This window comes from Frieseomelitta varia, unplaced genomic scaffold (genome assembly GCF_011392965.1).
Source record: "Frieseomelitta varia isolate USP_RPSP 00005682 unplaced genomic scaffold, Fvar_1.2 scaffold_310, whole genome shotgun sequence".
NCBI lineage: Eukaryota > Metazoa > Arthropoda > Insecta > Hymenoptera > Apidae > Frieseomelitta > Frieseomelitta varia.
Window position 1 is genome coordinate 39,075 of NW_025110047.1, and position 27,662 is coordinate 66,736.

The 27,662-nt window shown below is 34.9% G+C and overlaps 6 protein-coding genes across 9 annotated transcripts in view; 4 read left to right on the top strand and 2 right to left on the bottom strand.

Annotated features, from left to right (window-relative positions):
• LOC122529839 (potassium channel subfamily K member 18-like) overlaps positions 1–16,860 on the top strand; it is a 40,952-nt gene extending 24,092 nt beyond the window's left edge. Inside the window, exons 2-6 of the mRNA XM_043656309.1 lie at positions 13,076–13,498; positions 13,788–14,148; positions 14,458–14,849; positions 15,236–15,683; positions 16,727–16,860. Of these exons, the coding sequence (XP_043512244.1) occupies positions 13,241–13,498; positions 13,788–14,148; positions 14,458–14,849; positions 15,236–15,683; positions 16,727–16,839 (1,572 nt within the window). The 5' untranslated portion in view covers positions 13,076–13,240 and the 3' untranslated portion in view covers positions 16,840–16,860. The remainder of the gene's footprint in view (positions 1–13,075; positions 13,499–13,787; positions 14,149–14,457; positions 14,850–15,235; positions 15,684–16,726) is intronic.
• Positions 16,840–18,869, top strand: LOC122529843 (the record flags this gene model as incomplete). Its single annotated transcript, XM_043656312.1, has 1 exon — positions 16,840–18,869. A coding segment is annotated over one exon (540 nt), but the record flags the coding sequence as incomplete, so codon positions are not given.
• Positions 18,870–19,179: 310 nt separating this feature from the next.
• Positions 19,180–20,116, bottom strand: LOC122529842. The gene is made up of 2 exons (XM_043656311.1): positions 19,563–20,116; positions 19,180–19,469 (listed from the first exon to the last, which is right to left on the bottom strand). Exons 1-2 carry the CDS (start codon positions 19,789–19,791, stop codon positions 19,339–19,341), a joined length of 360 nt encoding a protein of 119 aa, XP_043512246.1. The 5' UTR covers positions 19,792–20,116; the 3' UTR covers positions 19,180–19,338.
• A 170-nt stretch (positions 20,117–20,286) lies between these two features.
• LOC122529844 (probable 39S ribosomal protein L23, mitochondrial) lies at positions 20,287–21,185 on the top strand. Its single transcript, XM_043656313.1, has 3 exons — positions 20,287–20,470; positions 20,631–20,910; positions 20,991–21,185. The coding sequence occupies exons 1-3, from the start codon at positions 20,457–20,459 to the stop codon at positions 21,141–21,143; spliced, it is 447 nt and encodes a 148-aa protein (XP_043512248.1). The 5' UTR covers positions 20,287–20,456; the 3' UTR covers positions 21,144–21,185.
• LOC122529845 lies at positions 21,116–22,709 on the bottom strand. Of its 3 annotated transcripts, none has more exons than XM_043656317.1 (3): positions 22,647–22,709; positions 21,523–21,771; positions 21,116–21,405 (listed from the first exon to the last, which is right to left on the bottom strand). In XM_043656317.1, exons 2-3 carry the CDS (start codon positions 21,754–21,756, stop codon positions 21,334–21,336), a joined length of 306 nt encoding a protein of 101 aa, XP_043512252.1. In that variant the 5' UTR covers positions 21,757–21,771; positions 22,647–22,709; the 3' UTR covers positions 21,116–21,333. The 3 variants fall into 3 exon arrangements, with proteins under 3 accessions (XP_043512252.1, XP_043512250.1, XP_043512251.1); XM_043656315.1 differs by lacking the exon at positions 22,647–22,709 and adding an exon at positions 22,359–22,635; XM_043656316.1 differs by lacking the exon at positions 22,647–22,709 and adding an exon at positions 21,844–22,189.
• Positions 22,710–24,788: 2,079 nt separating this feature from the next.
• On the top strand, positions 24,789–27,323 carry LOC122529819 (probable tubulin polyglutamylase TTLL1). 2 transcript variants are annotated; one of them, XM_043656274.1, is made up of 9 exons: positions 24,789–24,862; positions 25,009–25,161; positions 25,343–25,408; positions 25,491–25,669; positions 25,866–26,052; positions 26,245–26,446; positions 26,540–26,770; positions 26,923–27,032; positions 27,098–27,323. In XM_043656274.1, the coding sequence occupies exons 1-9, from the start codon at positions 24,789–24,791 to the stop codon at positions 27,231–27,233; spliced, it is 1,338 nt and encodes a 445-aa protein (XP_043512209.1). In that variant the 3' UTR covers positions 27,234–27,323. The 2 variants fall into 2 exon arrangements, with proteins under 2 accessions (XP_043512209.1, XP_043512210.1); XM_043656275.1 differs by lacking the exon at positions 24,789–24,862 and having other exon boundaries at positions 24,890–25,161; positions 25,887–26,052.
• The last annotated feature ends 339 nt before the right edge of the window (positions 27,324–27,662 follow it).

Genomic DNA, 27,662 nt, shown 5'->3' on the forward strand with positions numbered 1-27,662 from the left:
AAAAAAAAAAATATATATATATATATATATATATATATATATATATATATATATATATATATATACATGTGTATGCATATGCATAATACGCGGTTTGATTTGAAAGGGAGATGCTCGAATTGATTTGGCAAGAAGAAGGTAAATGTCAGACGGTTTCACGAGTAACGCCAACCCCTATTCCACTATTCTTGAATTTTTCAGAGAAAAACGAACGTTCAGTTGCCGAGAATTTATACAATTTTTTTCAGCGGGAATGTTTCCTGAAGAATAGTTTTGTTAATCTGTCTGGCGATTGTACGCGAAAATTTTTGACCATCCGTATTGTACATGTTACGAAGACGAACATTTTGAAATTTTGATATGATGTACCGTGATGATTATATCAAATTTACAACATCAATAAATTTAATAAATTATTACAAATTTTATGTTATTAATGAAAATAATTTTAATTTTATATTATTATTGATAAATTTATAACATAAAACATAAATATATATGTCAAATATGATAGTTGATATTGAAGTTTATCGACACGATGGATAGTTGACCATTTAAGTAAGGATCCACTCTATCCTAAAAATTTTGAATTCTGCTTTGAAGAATTCGAAGGATCCTAACTGCATCCGTACAACCACAAGTTTTGGAAACAATTCCGAATATATTTCGTTCCCTACCTACGTTCGAACTTCCAAGAATTTTCCTCTTCGAGAGGAAGATTGAAAAGATAATAATTCTACACGATAAATTTCAAAAGTTTCGAGTACTGAAACTGTTCCAAAAATTCCAATCACCTAAATTTTTAAAATTTTTTAAAATTTTAAAAATTTTCTTTTTTTATTTTCTTATTTTTTAAAATTTGAAAAATGTTTCTTTCTTTTACCCAAAATAATAATAATATAAATAATATAAGTAATATAATATAATATAAGTAATATAAATAATAATAATAGTATATAATAATAATATAAATAATTTTACCCAAATATAAATACAAATATAAATTATACCTAAATAAATATAAATATGAATTATAATATAAATAATTTTACCCAAATATAAATACAAATACAAATATAAATATAAATTATACCCAAATATAAATACAAATATAAATATAAATATAAATTATACCCAAATATAAATACAAATACAGATATAAATATAAATTATATCCAAATATAAATATAAATATAAATTATTATCTAACTTGAACCTAAGCTACCCAAACACAACCGACATTCTCTCCAAAGCGTGCAAACACCGTTCATTCATCGCAAATATCTACAGAAAAACAGAAAGAAAGAGAGAGAGAGAGGAGACGTTTTAAGTCAGGCTTGATTAAAAGGCATTTCTATAAATCTGCTAGTCGGCAAGCGGAACCGTAAAGGGTCCTTTAAACGACTTATTGGTTCTCGACCTATTTCCTTAAAGGTTTCCACGACTTTCCAGCTCGCCCCTCCCCTGTTACACGCTCGGAAACCCATCTCTTCTTTCGAGACCACGCCGCATCGACTCTTGGTCATCCTCTAATTGACGAACCAGTCGCAGAAGGTAACGAAAAATCGCTGGCTTACTCAGACGGTGACCAGGGATCACGCTACTTTCTCTTCTCGCGTTCTCAAGCTTTTAGTTAACTACGACACATCCCTTTCCTTGCCATTTTCTAACTTCTTCTTCTTCTTCTTCTTCTTCTTCTTCTTCTTCTTCTTTTTCTTCTTCTTAGAAAGTTCTCGGTTTCTCTCTCTTTTCCTCCTTCTCAGCGGAAATTCGGTCCAACGTCTCTTTGTGTCCCTCGCTCTCGCCCAGAGGCTGCAGACTCCCACGCCTCTAGCTGCTCGGGCTATCGATTGCGAGCTGCCAGGGCCACCAAGACCCCTGGCTTGGCTTCGTTGTGCTAACTCGTTACGCGATGTTACCGCGTGTCCCGATTATACTTTGCCAGAACCGGAACAGGCCCGTCTGTGTCCGTACCCGAAATTAGGTGCGATGCACGTACAACCAACTAACCAGTGTAGGGTTCACTCTTCTTCTTCTTCTTTGACTCTTTTCCCTTATTATTTATTTTAAAGCTTTTCAGCTTTTCATTTTCTTTTTTTTTCCCCTTAGATAGTCGTGCTGTGGTAGATCTCCTTGCTTGATGTCATGACAATTGCTGTGGCTCCATTAATTATTTGTCGAATATTATATTGTATTGTTGAATATTAATTTAATATTATATTAAAAATTGTTGCTTCGATTAGTCTTGATTTAGGTATCGCTCAATTGTTCTGCTGTCGTTTGACTCCCGGATTTCAGCAAGAATCCTTTTGTCCATTTCATGTCCAATGTTAATAATAAGGAAATATTTATGAGCCTGTTTGTAAACCAGTTTGACTTCTCGTCGATTTAAAAATTCACCAGCATTATTGATTATTTGTACAAAAGTTCGACGAAGAGATGGTATAATTTTTATTATCTTCTATCGTATATTCAATTATTTTATATTTTATTATTCGTTTGTTAGTGAAATTCAATTTTTAGAAAACCATGTGTTATTTTTAATTTTGAATTTTCAAATTATATATTTTTAAACTGTGAATAGTAATTTGAATTTACTGTGAATATTAATTTCAACATTATCATTATTTTTTAAGGTTTATATTAAAATAAAATTTTTTTATATGAAATAATTAAATTTAATAAATTTTTATCATATTTATATTTATTATATTTATCATCAAGATTACTATGAAAATATTTAATTATTTCTAAACTATGAAAATATTTAATTATTTCTAATTTATATATTCGAATGAAAAAGAATTGTTACGAAAAAAAAGAGTGTAACAGATAGTAGATAAATTTTTATCATATTTATATTTATTATATTTATCGTCGAGATTATTATTACTATGAAAATATCTAATTATTTCTAAACAAATTTATATATTTAATTAAAGAAGAATTGTTAAGAAAAAAAAGAGTGTAACAGATAGTACAAAGAAAATTCACGTCCAAAGTGGCTATATATAAGGATAATTCATCTTTACTCGCCACAAATTAAACTAACTTATCGTTTGTTCTTCTTTCACTATAGTCGTTTAATTTTTTCTTCGTTTCTTCCACGTCATCCCCTGTAACGCCTTATCGCCGCACCTACCACTCATTTTCTAGCTACTTTTTCACGCCAATTCTTCCTGCCTTTTATCGCTATCTTTACCACTGCCCTAATTCGCGCGCAACCTTTCTTTTTCGCTGCTCGATTTGTCTTCGTTCATTTTTTTTTTTTTTTTTTTTTTTTTTTTCTTTTTTTTTTTTTTTTTTTTTTTTTTTTTTTGTCTTCCTATTATATCGAAACACTTCCACGAAGACGCAACGTGTAATTCTGATGGACTGTGGATCCACGAAACGTTAAAACAGCAATGAATTTTGTCGAATTACGTACGATTATAATCTTTTAATCTGTCTATATCTTTTAATCCATCAAATCAATTAATTAATTTTATTTTCTTTACTGTTTTTATATCAATGATATTGATATTTATGTAATTAAACCGTCATCATTATTATTTTTATATATAATTTTAAATATTATAATTAGAGAAATAATAATTTTATTTGTTTAACTTATTTGCAAAAAAATTATAAAAAATAAATTTTAATTTTATTACTTTGTATTACATATATTTATTATGATAATTATATTACCTTTCTTTGATTTAAATCTTTTATTATTAATAAGAAATTTGAAATTCATAATGATAATTATATTCATTCAATAATAAAATTATTTTGTTTCCTAAATTATATAATTTTCTTAATAATTATTCTATTTATAATTCCAATACCTTTAATTTCATCAAAAATTTGTTATTTTAAAAAGAATCTCTTCATCAAAAATTCGTTATATTAAAAAGAATCTTTTCATCAAAAATTCGTTATATTAAAAAGAATCTTTTCATCAAAAATTCGTTATATTAAAAAGAATCTTTTCATCAAAAATTCGTTATATTAAAAAGAATCTCTTCATCAAAAATTTGTTATATTAAAAAGAATCTCTACGAAGTAATGCAAAAATTTTTTATTCGCTCGTGCGATGATGAAACACGATACAATTATAAAAATACTAATAGTACAGTTATAGAAAACGAATAGTTTTTGATTAGAAAAGCAAATGTAAATTTGCGCAAGTCTTTCAATTTCCGCCATTCCCGATTCTATCCGCGCGTGAAACACGGTAAGGATTCCACTCCCGTCCCGTGCAACAGCAGCAGGATAGAAGAGGATAAACGAAATTTCACGGCGCGTCATTGTATCCTCGACTCGGGGCCGCGAACTTTTCGAAAGTGCCCTCGAAATCGGCGAGTTTCCCTCGGTCGACGAATTTCGCCGGTGTTGCGAATTTCAGAATTCCAAACGAAATTGCGAGGAAAATCCACAGTCACGTTGCTCCGCAGAGAACGTTGTTCCCCGGTACGGTATGGTATTTCGATATTTGAATAAATAATTATCAATGGCTCGGTTTGGCGCATAGAAAGTTCGGCTCTACGCTCCGAGAATTTATGTTCACGCAGATTTAACTACGAGTCGCCGATTCAGAGGTGTACGTACGTGTATAATTTCAGAGAGCGGCGCGTAATTAACGAACGAAAAATCTGATAAAGACTATAATACAATGACGGCGAACCTATGACCCACGCAGGCTTTTTAAATGACCCACATGTTGATTTTTATAAACTTATCATCATGTATATAAAAGAATTTTAATTATTCTTCGAACGCCTCTTTTCAAAAAATGTTGAGGAAATTACAAGTGTTCGGTCAGAGCTTAAAAGTGAGAAATAAATGCATAATTGTGTTTTATGGAGGATTTACGACTTGGTTATGTATACATATAGGTATTTCAAGTCTTGAATGTTATACGAGTTAGTTTTAGTGTCCAAAAAATTTTATATAGAGCTTACGATTAAACAGATGTAATAAACACTAAAAATACACACTAGATCCCATTCTCAGCTTTGCTAGGTTTTTATATAATAAAAGAGAGAACAGAGAATAAAAAATATTAAGAAATAAAGTATATATATCTAATGTATGGTGCAGGGGTGACTGGGCACGATGTCACCCCTTTTGTATCAATTTTTTCACGTCGACATTTATTTTTTGCTCTTCACTTGCAAAAGTAAAAGTTGTAAAACAAAAAGGAAACGTAAACTTTTTTAGAGGATTGTAAAAGTGAGAACCAAAAAAAAGCAGTTTTTAACCATCCTCCCCTCCCCCTTTCTAAATGACGCCACTGACTTAGTGACCCACGAGCTAATACTAAAAAAAATAATGAATAAAATTTGACCTACTTCTCAAAAAGGTTCGCCGTTACTGCTATAATATAATATACATTTATATTTATTATATATAATATATTCTAATATATTTATATATTATATACAAATTATATATAATAATCTAAGAATAATCAAAGCTAACTTTTCCTCGAAAACAAAGCCTCGAAAAGATTTTATTCTTTATTTTTGATTTATTGTTTCACGTAGAGTCACCTTCAAATAATTTGTATATAATATACATTAATATATATAATATTTATTTTATATATTATTATATATAATACATTATAATATACTTATATTATATATATATTAATATATATTATATACAAATTATATGTACTAATCTAAGAATGACCAAAGCTAACTTTTCCTAGAAAACAAAGCCTCGAACGAAAAGATTTTATTCTTTATTTTTGACTTATTGTTTCACGTAGAGTCACCTTCATATAATTTGTATATGATATATATTAATATGTATAATATTTATTATATATATTATTATATATAATATATTATAATATATTTATATTATATACAAATTATATATAATAATCTAAGAATAATCAAAGCTAACGTTTCCTCGAAAACAAAGCGTCGAAAAGATTTTATTCTATATTTTTGACTTATTGTTTCACGTAGAGTCACCTTCATATAATTTGTATATAATATATATTAATATATATAATATTTATTATATATATTATATATAATATATTATATATATATATAAGATATATTAATAATATTTATATTATATACATTAATATATCTTATATGCAAATTATATATAATAATCTAAGAATAACCTAAGCTAACTTTTCCTCGAAAACAAAGCCTCGAACGAAGTGATTTTATTCTTTATTTTTGACTTATTGTTTCACGTAGAGTCATTCACACTTCATCTACTTCACTTTACTGGGACAAATAGTATAAACGAGCAATCTAGCACGGAATAATCTTACATAAATCTTAAAACGAACAATTAAAATTATTACAGAACAGTGATCATGTCCAAGCAGTTCGATTTCTGACGCAAAGGTGCAATCTCTCTGTATCGTTGGATCGGCTCCGTCACGGGGGCGGGCTATTGCTTAGACGCGATTCACTTGGATTATCTCCGGCGTGTTAATTAGTTACGCGCGTTAGAGCTGCGTCGATTGTGGCGCTGGGCTTGCAGCATCAATTCCAATTAAACTGCCCCATCCCCGGCGGGGAATTGCAATTCCTTCGCGTTTACCACTTGACAACAGATGCTCGGGCCGATCGTCCTATCTCGATCGCTTCGTTGCACATCGAACGACTCGTGAACGATTACAGCGAAAACGATTCCGCCGTCCGGCGATAAACGGAATCGAATCTAGCCTAGAAATGACCACACCGAGCTTAGAGTACACCCATGTACGTATATCTACATATGTATGTCTACGTATGTACCTACACATGAACGTATGTGTTATGCCACTCTTGTTTCTGAGCAGAATATTTCTTTCAATTTTCATTAATTTATTTCACAAATAATAATTTTCGATCGATCAATGCAAATTTTTTTATATAAATTTGCATTAATTTCTTGCGCAACTTGCATAATTTAATTTTTTTTTTTGTAAAGTTCAAAATTTTCGTTCAAAGAATGGTGCTTTGACAATGAGAGAACGTGAGATTGAGATATTTTATCAATCGCAAAGAAAGATCAATTTCTGTGATCAAATTTCCCTGAAGGAGGAACAGACAGACATTTGACTTGCACATTCTGACTTTGCACAGTCGACTCTCCCGATTTTTCCATGTCTCTTTTGTTAACCGCGTTTGACTGAATTCGATTCAACGAACACGTTCCACAAGGTGTAATATACAAGGCGTTTCAGAATTATAATCTATAACCTAGGAACCTTAGGTATCATATTGCTACCTGGACAACTTAAAGTACCAAATAATGCAACATCAATGAAATGCAATCGGATTTTACGATCAAAGGTAAACGAGAATGAGATCTAGTACAAATTAAATAAAATCAAATATAATCGTACTTTAAAACGCAGACAACTTCTTATTTAAATTTCTACTTAAATTTAATTATACGTCAAAACAAAGCCAATTTTTTACTTGAACTTCTTGTTTAAATTTCCATAGTAATACTTTTAATACTTGTAATATCAAGTCATACTCTGTACAAAGAACAAATACATGTATGTATTTTTTCTTCAGTTGCTGTTTTCCTGTCATTTGCTAATTTTTGTTCAATTGATCTCTGTTTATGAAACACCGAGTAGCGTGACACAGTGCTGATAATATAATACTTCTAATACTTGTAATATCAAGTCATACTCTGTACAAAAATGATACATATGTATTTTTTCTTCAGTTGCTGTTTTCCTGTCATTTGCTGATTTTTGTTCAATTGATCTCTGTTTCTGAAACACCGAGTAGTGTGATATATTTTTGACAATATAATACTTCTAATACTTGTAATATCAAGACATGCTCTGTACAAAGAACAAATACATATATGTATTTTTTCCCAGTTGCTCTTTGTTCAATTTTTGTTCAACTGATCTCTGTTTTTGAAACACCGAGTAACATGACACAGTGTTGGTAATATAATACTTCTAATACTTGTACTCTGTACAAAGAACAAATACATGCATGTATTTTTTTTCCAGTTGCTACTTTCCTGTCATTTGCTAATTTTTGTTCAATTGATCTCTGTTTATGAAACACCGAGTAGCGTGACACAGTGCTGATAATATAATATTTCTAATATTTGTAATATCAAGTCATACTCTGTACAAAGATGATACATATGTATTTTTTCTTCAGTTGCTGTTTTCCTGTTATTTTCTAATTTTTGTTCCATTGATCTCTGTTTCTGAAACACCAATAGCGTGACACAATGTTGATAATATAATACTTCTAATACTTGTAATATCAAGTCATACTCTATACAAAGATATATATGTATTTTTTCTTCAGTTGCTGTTTTCCTGTCATTTACTAATTTTTGTTTAATTGATCTCTGTTTTTGAAACACCGAGTAACATGACACAGTGTTGGTAATATAATACTTCTAATACTTGTACTCTGTACAAAGAACAAATACATGTATGTATTTTTTCTTCCAGTTGCTACTTTCCTGTCATTTGCTGATTTTTGTTCCATTGATCTCTGTTTATGAAACACCGAGTAGCGTGACACAGTAGTGCTGATAATACAATACTTCTAATACTTGTAATATCAAGTCATACTCTGTACAAAGACATATATGTATTTTTTCTTCAGTTGCTATTTTCCTGTCATTTGCTAATTTTTGTTCAATTGATCTCTGTTTCTGAAACACCGAGTAGCGTGACACAGTAGTGCTGATAATACAATATTTCTAATACTTGTAATATCAAGTCATACTCTGTACAAAGATATATATCTATTTTTTCTTCAGTTGCTGTTTTCCTGTCATTTACTAATTTTTGTTCCATTGATCTCTGTTTCTGAAACACCGTGTAGCATGGCACCGTGCATTCGCCGACGTCGACTACGTTGTCGTCGTTGTCCGTAGGACGACCGCGAAAGGAGGGATGCCACGACGACCCACATTCCGTCGAATTTAATTTCATGCCTTATCTCTAGTAACCACGGTACAATGCTTCAACTGGGGCGGCTGCGAATCCTTCTATCTTTCCCTTGTACGCTCCACGTACATACACGACCGCGCGACACCGGTTCACGTCTACAACGGTTCACGGTTCTGGCTCGTACCGACTCTGCTTCGTACCGCCGCAATTTCCATCGGGTATTTTTCTCACCAAGTACCATTCACCTGGCTGTTTTTTTTTTTTCAAATTTCTTCTCTCCTTTTCTTTTTTCTTCCCTCTTCTTTTATTTCTTCCCTTCAATCGACGAGCGTTACATAGCCCAGGTCGATGAATCTTTAAATCAATTTCTTGAAAGTCATCCACTTGAAATGATTTTTCTCTTAGACGTTGATCAATCAATCAATCAAGAGAGAGAAAGAAAATTTTGTCTGAACATTTAACAAGTCACGGTTTCATTTCTTCCTTAAATAATCCTTAATTAATGATGACGTTTCTTCCTTGTTGCAAATTTACAATATTTAATTCAAGTGAATTTTCTCGCCTCAGTTTCATTTATCTCTCTGGATATTAAAATTTGAGAGACAAACAGAGAGAAACGCGGCGAACTAACGCGTTCATTCTCTCTTTTTTTTTTTTTTTTTTTTGATAAATCTTTGTCTCTCGCGAACGTGAAAAATTTTTTTCTCTTCGCGTTTCAATCTGTACATACAGAAACACTTTTATCGCTCTTTATGGCAAAGCAGCGGTGAATGACAAATGCAGAAAATTAATACCAGAGAGATCGTAAAAGATAACCCTTTCATACCCTCTATTGCTTCCTTGTAAACAAAGGGTGGCACTTATTTACACACGCGTGGCTCACCCCTTTAACAGCAACCCCCGTTTTATTTACATTCTTCCACGACAGTTAACACGCAATCACTGAAACACAACTTTTGCCACGTTTATTTAAAGACACGAAACAACAAAATGTCGTCGATGTTACCCTCTTTCATAACTCGCAAAATAAAACTGATCGTTTTTTCGTTCTTCCTCCATTTCGAATAAAATATTCACCGTGGAGGAAACGCGCGTAGTATGTCGGTTTCTTATAAAATGTTTCACTACTTCGTCAAGACAATTTTGTTTGTTTGTAAATTTCTGTCGTTTTGTTGACTCTGGTGATTATTTCAGATAATTGAAAGGTAGTGATTCACGCGAGAAACACGTGAAAATTTTGTGAAAAGCCGAGAGATATGATTTAAAAAAAATTAAAGTTCATCGATCGAAGAAGAAATTTCGCAGGGGTGAGGAAATGTTGTGTCAATTCAAGTAAAATGTAATTATTCAGCAGCTGATCGTTGGAAGCCTGATTGCTTTACAAGATGATAACCAAGGACTGATTGATGGAAGCTTGATTGCCTCTAAACTTGCTGAGCGTTGATCAAGGAGAACTCTGTTTGCCAGAAGCCTGATTATTTAAGGAGAGATCCTAACTGGCTGACTCTACCAAATTCCAAATCCCTTTCGTGAGATACAGTTTCAAATTGTGTGTTCGAACATTTGTTTGTGGACAATTCGATAAAATTTAATTTTAAATTAATAAAAATTACAAAATTATAAATATTGAATCAATAAAAAGAAAAAGAACGATTTACTTCAAATTTATTGTGCAGTTTGAAGATTTATTACTAGGAGATTATTTTGAATGATTGAAAAGGTTATTTAGAGACTGATCATCAAAATATTCTGAAAAGTAAAATGTACAAATAATATTAACGCTTCGTTATTGTTTCGTGAAAACTGAGAAACTAAATTAATTTCTTATTAAAAAAGATAAACATTACAAGATTACTAACCAACTCTGGCCGATCGACACATTTTGAAATGTTTTGAAATATCAAAAAAAAAAAAAAAAAAAAAAAAAAAAAAAAAGAAACTCATTTACTTGAGGACACATGTATGTCGAAACGTAGGCTATGTGTGCGCACGATACACGTGTAGTAGATGGTATTCAAATGCTCGTCGAGGGACAAAGAGGCGACTAGTTGAACAGAGAGAGAGAAAAAGGGAATAGTTCACCGTGATAGCGGCATGGAGTTGTACAACATGCAGTATCGCTCGCAATTATTCCAAGATGTAAATAAACACTAAATGTAAAACGCATGCATTCGTTGTTACATGCATGTACCATGTCCAACATTGCACATATATCCTACTCTCCTTCGTTTCTCATAGATATGGAATTATTCTTTAGTGAAGTGTCGATATTTGCGCAGGTCAGTGAAAGTTTTTTATATTGATCACAATTTTAATGAACTTGTCGGGATTTCGTGTCTCTTGTTAGCGTAAAAATCTGAGTTGCTTTCAATGCGATGCTAGAACAAAAATGTGTACCCACAATAAAAAGCAGCAACTTGCATTTAAATTCACGTTCTAAAAAAAAAAAAAATAAAGGAACTCGTCAATTAAAATTTTTCTCTTCATCCTCGTGATCAACACGCGATACGCAAAAAAAGCTTCAGTTATTAAAATCTAAATATACATCGTCTCTGTGAAACATCAGAAACGGACAGTAAAATTTCTCTTTCGCCCTAAGTGGACTAACACTCCGTATACTAACCGCACGTGTGTACACGTACGCGTGTATCTACCCCGGTTGCTCCGTTAAAATTAGAATTTTCCACGGTTCGAACAATTACGAACAAGCATTGTAAACTATAGGCCAGTTACTTGAAAGCGTACAAGTATTTGTATGCACGGATGAAAAGTGGTATGTGGGAGGAACATATAGGTAGGTACGATATTAGTTGGAAGCCCGATCGTGGCTATTTCTGCTTGTATACACGACGCAACGCGACGGAACGATCGCTTTATCAGCACACGGGCTCTCTCTCCTCCTCGCGGGGGGGCCGACTGAAAGCGCGAAAACGGGACATTTATTTCGGGAAATCGAGTCGTCCGATTATTAACTTTCTGTAATGGGTCGCGATCCGGCAGGAAATTGAAAAATACGAGCACGGAACCGACTGGTTGCAAACCGATTCTGTTACCGGAGCAAAATATCGTTTTCAGACGCCCTTTCCAACTTTTTTTCCCCCCTCCAAGCTTCGCGAAACGCCAAAAGTCGTGCAAACGACCACTGAATCATTCTTTATTCAACATGATATGATACAGATTTGTACTTTTCATAGAAAAAAAACGTACCTCTGTATCAAACAATTTTCAACAACTTTTACGTTTTTTGAAACATATACACACAGTGTTTTCAAACATATACACATACTTACCCTCCAACGAAGCATCTCTGAGACCTCCACGACTTAATCGTACATCATTCTTCCGGCTTTCACAACATACATCAAGTCACACACACACACACACACACACACACTCTCTCGAAGCACAGTTCCTGAAACGCGAGCCAACGTTTACATATTGCTCATAATTGAAACGCATCTGTTACATCTCAAACACGTTGAACATACTCACTCCCTAAATTTGCCAAGATCCAATCAAGCTCAACATTTCCCTTGATTAACCGTAACATCGTTGCTCATATACCCAATCGCATCCTCCTGAGCTCACACTCGTCACCTGATTCCATCTCCAGTGCCGGCGTGTGACCATACTGATCATAGACACCTACAACGGAAGTACATTCCCTCTCGAGGGTTTCCAGAGGTTCCAATCGTCAATAGGGATGCAATTGATACCTGATACAGACGCACAGAATGCATTAGATTTATATAGGAATTGCTCGAACATCAACATCAAATGCAAACTTCCCCAAGAGAAATGAAACGTAGCTTGAAAGAGCTCAAATAGTTTTGGAAAGCTTTCATTTCAACAAGGTAGATACTTGATCCAATCAATGTTTGAAACCCAATTGTACCATTTCCTACCAATTTTAACTAAAAATTTCGTGTTACGAAGAACTGAAGTTTTATTAATCCTTTCAAGTCAATTTTCTATGCACGTTTCATTTTTCATTTCTCGACGAAAATGTCACGAGCCCCTCTCACAAGTCAAACAAATTTATCGAATGGTACAGCGTGGCAAATCGAACAATTGGACGAAATCGGAACAATCCGTCACACCGCCCCGGCTTGCACAGAGCCTTAGGGCGACATAGTTGCGAACGACAAGATCTAATGGGATCACGGTTAATCTGTACGACAGGCTTGCCAGCGTACCAAATGGACGAGGCTCGAGGGAGGATAGTGGAACGATAGGAGGAGACCGGTTGCGGCTGCAGTTGTGGCGTCGGTCGCTGCACCTGCAGCTGCAGCTGCGGCCGACGAGGAGGTGGTTGCCGGTAGCGGCGTCTAGACGGTGACTGAAACGATGCAGAGCACCGGCGACTACTATCAAAGGGCGCCGAGATGCTGTCCAGGAAGAAACGCGAACGCGAACGCGGACGCGTTACGGATCAGCGCTTCCGTCCGTGGAGCGGAGTTGCTGTGCTGTTGCTGCAGCTGCAGTACGGCAACGTCTACCAAGACACCAGGACTGTTGGCCAGCCTAGGGGTCTGCGTGCTCGTCCTCGGCTATACGCTGTTGGGTGCGTTCGCGTTCATGGCGCTGGAAGGTGGCCTCAAGTCGGTAGGTGCCCTCTTTCATCATTTTATCTTTCCTTCTCAACTAAATCCTCCAGAAGGCTAGCCGTAACCCTATGTAAATGCATTCGCAAATTCAAATGAGATTTCAACGTCGGGTTGAAAGATATGTTACATGTAAATGAAATGAAAAGAGCACAAGTTACAAGAGGGCAAGGAAAATTCGTTAAAAGTGGATTTTTTCTTTAAGAAGTACAAAGATTGAACATTTTTGTTTAAAAATAAAGAAAGACTGGTGAGAGATAAAAAAAATTGTTGTTCACCTTCCGTGGCAGGATTCAGCGAACGACTTGCTCGTTCCCGGTGGTTCCAAAACCGAAGGAGGATCGTACGTGATGTCTAACTTCGAGGACGAAACCGCGGCCATGGAATTAAGAGCGCGCACCGTTGAAAGGCTGTGGAGCATCACAGAGGACTTGAATGTACTGTACAAAGAAAACTGGACGCGTTTAGCGGCGAGGGAGGTGTTCGAGTTCCAGGAGAACTTGGCACGAGGTCTCAGGAGAACGTCCTCGCAGTACGAGCCGGTTGGACCATCTTCTCAATCCAAGGGCCATTCCATGGAGAGAAGACCGCACAGAAGATGGACCTTCAGTGGCAGTCTCTTATACTCCCTGACGCTAATTACCACTATTGGTGAGGATTGCTAATATTTCACAAGTATATAAAATTTCTTTCAAATGTTAAAGTGTAAAAGTATTTTTCTTTTGAAAATAAAACAAAAATAGAAAAAGAGAGAGAGAGAGAGAGACAGCTAATAAATTGCACAAAAATTGTGCTACAAAAGCAACGCAACACCCGGTCGGAAGCTTTGATTTTCTGACGATGTGAATTGGCTGAAAGCACATCTGTTACATTCTAATAAACGCCTCGTATTCAACCAGTCCTCGCTTGTTCCCTTAATAACAGTCGATTGTGATACAACTCGGTCAATTGGCGTTTCAGGATACGGTAGCGTGGCGCCTCGCACAGTCTGGGGTCGTTTGATCACAATAGTATACGCTCTGGCTGGGATTCCCCTAATGCTGGTCTATTTAAGCACGGTTGGTGACGTTCTCTCAAGGAGCTTCCGCCGTTTGTATGGCAGGCTATGCAGGCCTCGAAATTGCAGCAGAAAGCAACAACCGCCGCCACCGCCTCCTCCTGTGGGTGGCATTATGAGCAAAACTTACAGATATGATAACCACGTCGATTCGAAATCTGGAAATTACTATTCAGCTAGCAGAGAGAGTTCTTGCGACGATCTGGGAACCCGAGGCACCAGCAGCGCCATCTTATTGGATTGTGGAAGCGAAGGATTACTTCACGCTACCACCAGCTCCACCGCAGCGCTTCAGGTACAATGTACATTCTGAAAACATGATGATTTCACTTCTTACAGTGGTGTATTGGAAAGCTTGATCGGCTGGACAATTTACGGTGAGAACGCTAATCATTTTCTTGGAACAAAAGCAAAAGTGAAGAATCTGCTAGGAAAGTTACAAATAAAAATATGAATCAGAAAAATTACGTAAAAGTAACATTCAGTAGTTGCTTTCTACAGTTTACCTTTTTTTCTTTCCTCCAATGTTACAAGTTTAATGAAAAGATTCTTTTTTTTTTTTTCTTACGAGCTCTCAAGATTTATAAATAACTTCCCATCCACCCTGGAGGAGTTACTTTTCAAACGCATATTTGCTATGTCACCCAGAAATGGTATCAGAAACGTTCAAATTTCTTTCAGGACGTGACATCAGGGAACAGCAAACGCCATTTTCACCCGTGCTCGCTGTCCCTGTCGACGAACTCGTCGCCAGGCTACGTGGTGGAAACGAATCCCGTGAGGATACCGATCAGTCTCTGCCTAGTGATTATGTTAATCTACATATGCGGTGGCGCGGTGATGTTCAATCGTCTGGAGGGTTGGAGTCTCCTGGAAGGTGGCTACTTCTGCTTCACCAGTCTCGGAACAATCGGTTTCGGCGACCTGATGCCAGTTGGACGAAACGCCGCGTCCCCCACCTTGGAGGAGCTTAGCCTGTGCGCCTGCTCGCTCTACATACTCGCCGGGATGGGCCTGATCGCCATGTGCTTCAACCTCGTCCAGGAGGAGGTGGTACGCGTGGTCAGGGTCTTCGGTAGAACCTGCGGCATGTCGTCGGGGGTGGTGGTCGGACCTATCGGTGGTACAGGTATCCCTGATGCAGGCATTCGACGGGGAACCGCTAGATCGTTCCGGGCGAGAGACTGTTTTACTCGGCCACGCTTTAGATTATCTGATTAACGCTTTGAGCCTGGCGATGATACACACTATTTCTCTATACAGAATCACCATATTAGCTCGCTATTGTCGGTCATCATGGTCAACTGTCAGCAATCCATTAACGAGCTGTGCACCGGCTATTTATTTATGTACCACGTCTTTTTACAAGACCCAAGTTTCAGGTTCTTTGCAGATACATTTATTTCTGTATTTACGAGCTAATTAACTGAATTTTGTATCGTTTAGTAGTATCTTCGCGCGATTGCGAAAACTTTATATCGACGACAAAGAATTGATAAATGAGAACAATTATATGGCATCATAATTCTGGTCAGCTAGTATGGCAGTATTGTACAAATATAGATAATGCTACTTATAAATTAACAGTGTTTCAATGGCAGCGGTGATTAAAATCGTGCAATTTTAAAAAGCTAATGGAATTTATATCCTGCTTTGCACCTGAAAAAGATTAAGAATCGTCATTAAGAATCGTACTATTCTAAAATGAATTCGATAAATCTACTAATTTAATAATCTTCAGTCTCCTCAAATCATATTTGCGACTTTTACTTTACCATTTTTACCAAAGTATGTTTCACGTATATCTTTCTTTGCGCATCGAAATGATCATCTAACAATATCAGTGATCACCTTAATCTTCATCCTTCATCTAACTGTCAAAACTTCAGCTATTCCACCCTAAAGCCAAGTTTCCAACTAAACCCAGGCTCAAAGTGTCAAAGGCGTCACGAATAAACGAGTCGAACTCTCATTTGTTTGCACGTAGAGCGGTTCTGATCCACTCGCGTCGGGGATTTCGATCGGGCATCTTGACCACTCTGCATAACCCCTTCATTAAGAAAAAAAAAAAAAAAATAAAGAAACTAACATACAGTTTAATCAAATCAAAGATCGAAAACTCTCTAATTCGTCGGGGATAAATGGCCATAAACGCTTTTATCGTTTCATCAGGTTCCGGTCCTGGGCTCAAGGCCGACTTGGATGACGGAGGGGGCACCAGTGACTCGCGACTGTCCGAACAAGAAGAAGAGGCGATCGCCATGTCCATGGTGCCAACATCCTGACAGCATCAGGCCAGGAGTCCCGGCGATGGGAAGCTCCTGGCCCACGCGTCCAACACTGCCATAAAACCGTCACCTGGTCATCATTCTCTACCACGAAAGAAAACGCCGTCTGAATCTAGAAACTCGTCGACCCAACAGTTCCAGCGTGCCCAGTCTCTGAGACGCAGCTGCTTGTCACCAACGCAGTACCATCATCAACAACACCATCAGCACCGTCAGCAGGAGAGTTCTCTACACTTTGAGTACTTCGTGCCTAGAAGCGTGAGCGAGTTCAACCTGGCGGCAGCGGCAGTTACGGACATGGCTGTGCCACCGCCGCCTCCTTCGTCGGTTCTCCGACCCTCAACGGCTATAACGCCGCCGATTGCTTCCGCGTCGAATTCAGCATCGTCGTCGAATCAACCGCGGTTATTAGAATGCTCTGGGACCGCGACCAGGAGTCGCGAGAAGATGGTCACCTTCGAGGACGAGGGTGTAACCTGCGCCACCTCCACGCCCACCAGGAAGAACGTTTCCGGGCTGGAGAACGTTTTCATGTGACGCTGTAATCACGAGTGATTTTGTGAGGAAGGGAGGACAGGAAAAGGGAATGTCACGTTGAGTGAAGTGTTTCCGCGTTTCAACTGTATCGAGGGAAAGGGATGGCTAGGTTTTCTCATGGGAGTTATTTTGAATATTACGCAGGCGTACGAGGAACGAGTGTGACGATGATGACGATGAAAGGAAGCAATTTAAGATTAGAATGGAACGAAGGAATTATATAGCAATACTGTTGTATGTTTTTCCTACGTGCGATTTACAGAAAGGCAAATGATTGTGAAACTGGGCATAATTCGTGAATAATTATAATTACGTAGTACTCTTTCGCTGTATTGTGAGAAAAGAAGAGAGTACAAATCGCATGGAATGACAGTTTCTGGAAAATAATCTTAGAAATATGAGATGACGATGACATGGGATGTTCGTATATAGATTATCCAGGCTCTAAAGACACGAACTTCGAGCAACGAAGGTGTCGAAAATGAAAATCCACGAATTCTGAGGATTTTTAAGGGCGACTCGCCGTCACGAAAGACACTAGATTTCTACCGTTTACATTATAACTATTGTTATCATAATAATACTATTTAACGCTCTTATCAGCTGCTGATATTCTTCTTCTTACCATTATCGTTGTAAGGTTACTCGAGACGGGCGGATTTTCTTCGTACGAGTTGTGTGAATTATCGAAATGTACATACACTGCGTCGTCTCTTTCTCCTAAGAACGTGTTTTCCCCTTCATGAAGAGAAATACGAAGAAGACAATCGAAAATAAATAATCATCCGCACGAGAAAACTGAAATTTAATGGAAATTGAATTTAACTTCTTTCGTGAATAAATCAACAGTCACGTGATAATTTAAGTAATTTTCGATGAATATTCTCATATTTAGTGGAATATTTTACTTACCCTATTTGTGTGATGAACATAAAGTGTTCTAGGAGAAAGAGATAATGCGAGAAACGAAAGAAAGACACAGCCTTAAAAAAAAGAAAAAAAAAGAAATACGTCTAACCAGACGGTTCAATTAATTATTGTTGCAAAAAGACAGATAAAATATAAAATATAGAAAAAAAAAGACGTGCACAATTACGAGACGATCTGTCCTAGTATAACTTTTAAGGAGACTCGTTTTAATCAAACGTCGAACACCGCTTAATTTTAATACAAAGTCGATAAGCAAATGTACGAATAAAACTATCATGTAAGTGAATGGTTAAACGGTGAAATTTATCAGGAAAAATGAGACTAAAGAGTGAAATATTTCGAAGGAACAATTATCAATATCACAGTGAACCAAGTCCAGTCTGGCAGATTTCCATGGTTTTCCATGATGAAACGACGGCGTGATGGGTTTCCTCTGGCTTGCCAGGCTGGATCAAGCTTCAACAAGTGTTCAGATATACAGTTTGTACACGTGTTTCTTTCTTGAAATTCACTGAGTTTTCATTAAAGAGGGACAAAGTAAAAGTATCGAACAATCTCAACTTGGACTTGGTTTCTTGTAGTTTTGAACCCTTGAGCTAAGAAGTTGTCAACAATTCAGAAAGAAACTTCTTTCTCCTTTTTGAATTCTACAAAAAGACATCGCAATCTCTCGTTTGGTTCACATGTAGGTTTCTTCTTTTTACCTGTTTACATTTTATAATTGTAACAATAACCACTATAAAAAAAAAAAAAAGGAAGAAAAAGCCAAATAACCCGAGATTACTTTAAGAGGCCCAAAATTTTATTTCTTAATAATGTAGATCTTCACCTGCGTTTGCAAGAAAATACCTTTTTATAATTTTGACCCGTTCTTGCTTCCCCTTTCTCTACCAACTTCATCATGCTGTTTATTAATTTTTCGTTTATTAACGTATTTGAGATGCATGCAATATAAAAGTTTCGCTACAGTACTTATCGACGACGAAGTCTTTCAGTTTCTCCTGGAATTTGTCACATTTTTGACATTCGTTACTTGTCCTCGCAATCGTCCTCGTCGCAATAATCCCACTCCTCCTCTTGCGAATTTGATCTAACCAACGATGACGCTTGGCCCTCGTTCGATTTGGGATTATTAAAACCGCAAATGTTGCATAAACACCCTACGTGAAAAGTAATTATTTGATATTTATATTACTATATACATTGTGTGTGTACAATTTGGACGTATTTAAATCTAAGAAGAAAAAAAAGACCTGTGATCTTGCTCATTAAATTCTCGCTCCTCTCCTCCTCAACTGCCTCCACGTCTTCATCTGACTTTTGCATAATGTTCTGATACACGGTAAGTCCAATGTCCATAGTATGATTAATTATGAACTGAATGGTGCATAGAACCATAATAATCAATATCGGCAAGCACAAAGTAGTTTCCACGTCGTCCAGGAAAAGATTTAGCCATTCCGGTAGCAAATCGCAGCTCATCTTCGATTTCAAAATGTCACCAACCGAAATTCTAGAGTACTTTCGCTCTGTGAAAATAACAACAATAGTCTCACACGCGCCTCGTCCTCAAAACACCGTTCTGCATTTGCGAAACAATTTCGTGAACCATATTCTTGTCAATTTAGCCGAAGAAAGTAGTCATTGCCGAAATATGCACTTGGACGTCGTTTTACAGCACTGAATCGGTTCAAAAGCTGAACGTTTCGTTGAATTCGATTATCGAATCAGTTACTAATCTCGACTCTGTTAGACCGCGAACGAACGAGAAATTTAAACGGAAGAAAATTCCAGTTTCAATCAAACTCATTCAATTGCTTTACGTTACTGAAAGATCAATAATGAAAATATTAAGAACATTATTATATGTAGAAATATTACAACACAATATCGTGAAAAGAAATAAATTAATATAAACATTAAGCTTATTTCTAAATTTCAAATTCAAGATGATCCTCGCCATCTGACTTGAATCAGCGAAACTACATGCATAGACGTAACCTCGTTATCTATAACATAACATAACCTCTTCGGTATTGATTAGAGAATTTTATTTACATGTAATATTTTTCAAATGTGTACGTTTGATATTCTAAAAAGGTTTATTATCGTTGCACGGAAATTTTGAATCTTTTTAACGGAACAAAATGTCTACCCGTTGGTAAGTGTACATTATCTTTACAAAGGGATAAAACTGAAAGTACATTGGAAAGAAAAAGTAACAAGATCAATTGTGTAACGATTATTTTATATTTTATTTTATATATTGATTTTATATTTTATTTTATTTATTGAATTCATCGCCTTGTCTATCATTATAGGTATCCCTTGTATCAGAAAGGTAACCCACAACGAAGAATATATCTTCCAAACTTTTGGTTGAAGCTCGTAAAACCAGAACATAATCAACCAAAAAATATAATAGAGTTTCACTGTTCAATGGAAATGACAAGATTTGATGTGAGAAATTATTTAGAAAAAATTTATAACGTACATCCTGTGTATGTGAATATGAGAATTGCTCTTGGAAAAACTTATATCCCTCATGGTTCTAAATTTGTTGTTAAAGATGATGATGTAAAAATAGCTTACGTAGCTCTAGTAAGTATTAAAGAAAAAAAACTCAATTTTAAACAGAAAGATAACAAAAATATTGTAATATACATTTTATATCATTTCAGCCTAAAACTGAAACATTCACATTCCCTGATATAATCCCTAAAGATCAAGAAGATATTAATGCAAAAATATCACAAAATTTGGAGGACAACTTTCGTGAATTTTCAGAAAAGAACAAAACACCTGGTTTTCCTAGCTGGTTTTCACACTCATGAATTTATTAGTTTGGTATAAAAATAAATGACATCTTAATTAAATCAGTCTATATTTGTCCTTTCTTCCAACATCTGTCACAATAACTTAATACAGTTAGTATATACATATGCACATACACGTTATATATATCAATGATAAAATTATTTTAATTTTTTTAAAAAAACCATAGTCATACAGAACCTAATCTTTTTATATCTCACTCAATGAATCAAGATGAGCTTTACATTTGGAACATTCTATTATATCAGTCACAAAAATAATCTGGAAGAAAAAAAAAAATAATCAATCAAGAGACATTAGCTCATAATTATAAAGTGCAAGTAGTTTGTTTTGACTCACACTTTATTTAAAAAGTATGATATATTAAGGATAACAAACCCGATGGTGAACAGGACAGGAATAACGTATTCTGCCAGGTTCAGAAAAACCACAAGCATTGCAGACTACGATACCACTTGGTCTGTGACAAGTGCATTCACCAGGAGCAAAACTATTAATTACAGTTATTCTTCGCGTTATGCGTTGACTGCCAGGTTGAACATTATCAGAATTATTAGGTTGAACATTACCAGAATTACCAGAATTACCAGATGATGATGAAGGATTAGACATTTTGATTTTCTATTCCTATTGAAAAAACTCAATGTTTATCACTCAATATTAAAATCAACGATAAAAACAAAATAACAACAAACATACACATATACACACGATACAATTTGTATATCCCTCATAAAATATACCCATTACAAATACTTTATTATAGCAATCAAAACACGCAAACTTCGAAAACGATTCGATTTTAATCGATACTTTCTAAAACGTGTCCGTGGAAGTGTTAATAAATATATAATTAACGAAAGATTCATTTCGAATCGTAAATTCATGACACAAATTCCTTCACGCGACATACAGCCGCGACGCTTTCGGTACTTTCAAGCAACGTTTAATTTCCGGCACACGAGCAATAATCGTCTCTTTGTGACTCGCTTTTAACATTTAATTCACATTAATTCAACAAAACAAAACGATATTTTTAACCGTGCATCCGACGCGTACAGAACACTGGAAACTATTTATTTAAAATGTTAATTGAAAAATGTTTCCAACCATCAACAATGGTACTAATAATGAACCACGAAGTATTTACAAAAAGCTCGAACCCTTTGTACACTACATCTTTTTGAATATAACACTTCTTTTTTATTATATACCTTGTCAAAGTCCAAAAGTCAGTTGTTCGATGCGAAAAATTAGTCAATAAATCAGTGTAAAGTATCACAAATCAATCACAGGACGATAGTCGAAAAAGATATTCCAAAGCAATAAAATTATTTGTTACACGCGTAATTTGCAGCGTTATAATTGTGAGATTACTCTTTCTTTTTTTCTTTTTGTCGAAGAAATTGAACGGTTGTATCCGTCTTTCTCGTTGAAACGTTACGCGTGTTTGAAACCTGTATGTGAAACGCGTGTGTATTTATATGTAAATTGCTCTATACCACAGCTGGCTGACTAACGGCCCGAGAACCTTTGCCCCTACTTTCCTGGTCGCTATCCCTTCACTGCATCGATTTCTTCACTAAATCGACCTGTCCATTGCATCTTTTTACCGTTCATGAACCCTATTCTCTCGTCAGCTATATAGCAGGTGGAGAGATCAATGCAACGGAGGGGATAGTGCCAGCGACCAGAAAAGTAGGGGCAGGAGCTCGTGGGCTAGATAGCCAACTCTGCTTTATACTGTCTGCTTGCACCGGTTGTTGTTAAAGTTACGAATATTTAATAGAATAAAAGATAGGATTGTCTCATTGGTCTCAGTTCTCAAAATGCTTAAAATATTTAAAATTCATAAAATATATTAAAGCTGAAATGATTTTGAACCAGTTACGAGTGAAGGAGGCTCTGATTTATATCGATTTTGATTCCGACTCTACAGTATCAATATTATGTATATCGATAACGGCTCCATGGTAGTTACGTGTAGGTTACAATACATTGTTTTTGTACTAATCAGATATTAATCAGGTAAATGTGTAACTAATATATTATCAATGGCTATTTATTTTATTTTCTTTCCAGAAAATCATTCAAACGAAACGACAGAAATTGAAAATTCTAGTTCACTGGATCTTTAACGCTCTGATCTGAAAAGTTGCTTTTTTCATTTGTTTGTGTTTACATTTCAAACGAAAATGCCCAACAACAGAAAGATGTAAACATATCAACTTTCGATATATATCCGTACATTTCAGGATCAAAAATGTCCTGAAATATACGGATATAATAACAGATCTTATAATAATAGCATAATAGATCAAATGTAATATCAGTTTTGTAGAATCGAAATCGATACACTCTTTTCACACATACATAATTGTTTCAAGTTACGTCCTTCAAAATTGTCTTCAATCAGAACCTTTGTGCTAATAACTTTTCAATTATATTTCAGACGTTATGTATGCGCGTGTCAACTGGCATTTTTTTTTTTTTTTTTTTTTGACAAGAATATTTTCTTGAAAATTACTGGAACATGAATGAACAAATATATATCTACGTATGTATGTATATTATATTCAGTCATAATCAGGCTTGTTGCATTTCTTTTAACTAATGGATTTTTCTATTTTTCTGAAAAGAATCATTGAAATCATAACAAACGCCTTTGACTGAACAAAGTCAACGAACTTTAATGTCCAGTCGAATAATATGAAAACAAAAATAAAACTATTGGTAAGTAAACGCACTTACCAATAAACATAGAAACTATTATATACTTAGATAAACACAGAAATCAGGTGATTGTCTTCTAATGGAACTAATAGATCGAATGTCAATTTGTCACGGTATAACCAAACATTTTTTTTTTTTTTTTTTTCAAGAATTGCCGTGTAATAGAAACGGTCAAATTTTTTGAAATTATGATCAATTTAAGAGTGGCAATATATTATAATACGAGCATACATGGCAAGAAGGTAAAATGATTGGCCGATTTAATTAGAAATTTACAAATATAAATATTGTTAATTTTAATGTAGGATAACATTAAGCCTTTTAGGTTAATCTTAACAGTATTATATATAATTATGTTTCGTTACATGAAATGGAGAAATTCATTGAAATAGTTTCAGATATCTGATATAAATTGAAATTAAATATTTTAGAAGAAAGTCAAAAAAGAGCTCTCAATAACGAAAACCGTATTTTCCAAAGAGATATCGTATTTAATGATACAATAAGAAAATGAATATAATTTGTAAGTTTTTTATAAATAGTGACAGTCTTTAAATTTAAATTCTACAAATTGGCTAAATTCTACAATTGGCGACAATCTATACAACATAACTTTCTTTTTAGTCTCTTTTATATGGTCAAAACTTGAATATTTAAAATACATGTTACATTACATATGTATATGCTATGTAATATATAAATTTCAAATAAACAATAATTACGTTTGATAGAAAAGTAAAAGTAATAATATTAATAATTATAATACAAGCTAATAATGTAAGCTAATGTAAAAGAACAACCAAGCCAGTTCTTTGGCTTTAATTTTATTCTTGATTCGTTTTTACCGTTTCTTTGTTGCCACGTTTCCTTGTATCCACGATGAATCGATCTAACTCTCAATATCAGAAACTATGGCGTCCGGTACAGTAGCAGAGAATAAACGTGTTACAAATTTAAGCGTATCAAATCATATCAATCATAGCAGGTAAACAAAAACAAAAAAGAATGCAATTCAATGTCCAAAGGAGCATAAAAAGGAACATCAAGCCAGTCGAAACGAATTATCGCATAAAAGGAGAAAGGGATTGTTTCAATGCTAGTGATTAGCCTTATTTTTTCTTTTTCTTTTAGAAAAGTTCTAAACATTTACAGAGTATCGGCAAGTGGAACGGACAAGACGAAAGTGACGTTTTGTACGGACGTGGATAAATCTGTAATAGTACATAACTTCGAGAAGAGGGGATGGGTTCAAGTTGGCCCGGAGGATGATTGGAATTTCTATTGGTAACAATTGCTTCTCATTTCTCAATATAGAAAAAAATAAAAAATAGAATTATATTATTCAAATATTGAAAACTAGTATATAAAAGTGACATTTTTTAATTTCACTTATCAAAAAATCTGTACACTATTTAAAAAAGTTAGACATTCAGTCAGGTCATGTAAATTTTTTAAATTATTTTAGGGCGGTCACTCAATCATGCAGAAACATATTCAGCGTGGAAACCGGATATAGAATGGACGACAAACAGTTAAATATCAATTTTTTAATAAAATAATATAAAAGTTTCTTATGATAGATAAGTATTCAAACAGTATGTTATTACTTTTAGACTGATCAATCATTTCCCAAATCATTACGAACTAACACGAAAGGATCTATTGGTAAAAAATATAAAACGCTACCGGAAGGAATTGGAACGGGAAGGAAATCCTCTGGCAGAAAGAGGGGATGGCCCAGGAAAATATCTTTATCTCGATTTCATACCTGTCACGTTCGTCTTACCGGCAGGTAAATTATATTATTATTATTATTATTAATATAGCATAGTACAAATATGGTATCTACAATATTTTTTATAAGTATAATATATCTTTCTACCAATTATAACATTTATTTCAACATATTAAAAAAATGCACACAATATGTCCCACACTACAGTTTCTAAATATTAATGTGTTAAAGCAAAATTAATTCTTTCAATTAGACTATAATATGTTCGTGGAAGAATATCGGAAGTCACCACAAAGCACATGGATCATGAAACCGTGCGGCAAATCACAGGGTACTGGAATATTTCTAATCAATAAATTGAGCAAACTTAAGAAATGGTCTCGAGAAGCAAAAAACCCATTTAATCCAAATTTAACGAAAGAGTCATATGTGATATCTAGGTAATACAGTTTATTTAGCGTTATTTTACGTTAAAATTGAGAAGCTTTATAAAAAAAAAAGATTAACTTCATAAACATAATTCGCTGACTTTGCCTCGCGATTATCCATCTTTTCCACAGAAAGCTTCTCAATTAGTAATATTAAAGTATCAAAATGAAGAATATTTTTCTATTTTCGAAATAAATATATAGGTACATCGACAACCCGCTTTTAATAGGAGGAAAAAAATTCGATCTCCGTTTATACGTCCTCATTACCTCTTTTCGGCCATTGAAAGCGTATCTATTCAAACTAGGATTTTGTCGATTTTGTACAGTCAAGTACGACACTAGTATTCAAGAATTAGACAACATGTATGCCCATCTTACGAACGTATCTGTGCAAAAGCATGGTGTAAGTGGACTTTTTTAAAGAAAGAAAGAAAGAAGAATCTATATTTTTATGGATATAACAAATTTCGATAAAAAATATATGAATCTATTGCAGGAAGAGTATAACAGCAAGCATGGTGGTAAATTGAGTGTTCATAATTTGAGATTGTACTTGGAGAGCACGCGCGGGAAAGCGGTCACGGAAAAGCTGTTCGCGAACATCATTTGGTGTATTATACATTCTTTGAAAGCTGTCGCCCCCGTTATGGCGAACGATCGCCACTGCTTCGAGTGCTATGGTTACGATATCATCATTGACAATGATCTAAAACCGTGGCTCATAGAGGTTTCTCAATTTCTTAATAATCTTTTCAGTTATTTAGTTGAGACTTATATTATATTACTGTCTAGTTAATATATAATGATAGATAGTGTAGTGTTTAATATTATTTATCTTATTTCTTCTTGCGCTAACTAACCTTTCCTACTATTCTGCAGGTGAACGCATCTCCGTCACTGACCTCCACCACAGTGAACGATCGAATCTTAAAATACAAATTAATCGACAACATAATTTCAATCGTCGTACCACCCGACGGTGTACCAGAGTGAGTCTCACATTTATTTTTTAAAAAGCCGTTTACAACTTCGATCAAAATACGGTTGTTCATAGCGTGAAATGGAACAAATGCCCACCACCGGAAGCACTGGGCAATTTTGAGCTTCTCTTGGACGAAGAACTCGTCGCTCAAGAGGAGAAAGAATATTCATCTGGGAAGTATCGAAGTTCTTCGAGCAAATGGAAATAAATAGTCTGCTATCTCTGGATAATGATAAAAAGGATATTGCAGAAGCAAACAATAGTAAACGATATTTTGTATATAACATTATTTTATAAGAAAACAAGTGTCCTTTGAATAAAACATCGAAAGGAGGTTCAGAAGACGAAGCATGCGTAGAAGCAACAGGCATGGTCTGCTTTAATCATCAGGGCGCATGTACCAAATCTTCGAAATGAATATATTCCAGTTTATTTTGCTCGTGACACAGCATGAATTTATCATAATCCACCGTGATTCACCGAACAAACGGCTACACGCATGCTAACATCGAAGACATTAAATTTTGCAACAAATGTTTAACAAATTGATACGAACGCTTTATATCAATCGGTATATAAGGGTGAATCTTCTTCGGGAATGGTTTAGATGTGCTCTAGCCGACCGTTGCGTCACGTG

Bases quoted from the DNA above. Each gene is read 5' to 3' on its own strand.
- LOC122529842 (XM_043656311.1), bottom strand. From the start codon at position 19,791: ATGAGCTGCGATTTGCTACCGGAATGGCTAAATCTTTTCCTGGACGAC. The intron at 19,470-19,562 runs GTCTTTTTTTTC...CTTTTCACGTAG, and splicing joins TTTAATGAGCAAGATCACAG to GGTGTTTATGCAACATTTGC.
- LOC122529844 (XM_043656313.1), top strand. The intron at 20,911-20,990 runs GTAAGTATTAAA...ATATCATTTCAG, and splicing joins AAATAGCTTACGTAGCTCTA to CCTAAAACTGAAACATTCAC.
- LOC122529845 (XM_043656317.1), bottom strand. From the start codon at position 21,756: ATGTCTAATCCTTCATCATCATCTGGTAATTCTGGTAATTCTGGTAAT. The intron at 21,406-21,522 runs GTTTGTTATCCT...TTTTTCTTCCAG, and splicing joins CCTGTCCTGTTCACCATCGG to ATTATTTTTGTGACTGATAT.
- LOC122529819 (XM_043656274.1), top strand. From the start codon at position 24,789: ATGGCGTCCGGTACAGTAGCAGAGAATAAACGTGTTACAAATTTAAGC. The intron at 25,670-25,865 runs GTAAATTATATT...TCTTTCAATTAG, and splicing joins CACGTTCGTCTTACCGGCAG to ACTATAATATGTTCGTGGAA. The intron at 26,771-26,922 runs GTTTCTCAATTT...ACTATTCTGCAG, and splicing joins TAAAACCGTGGCTCATAGAG to GTGAACGCATCTCCGTCACT.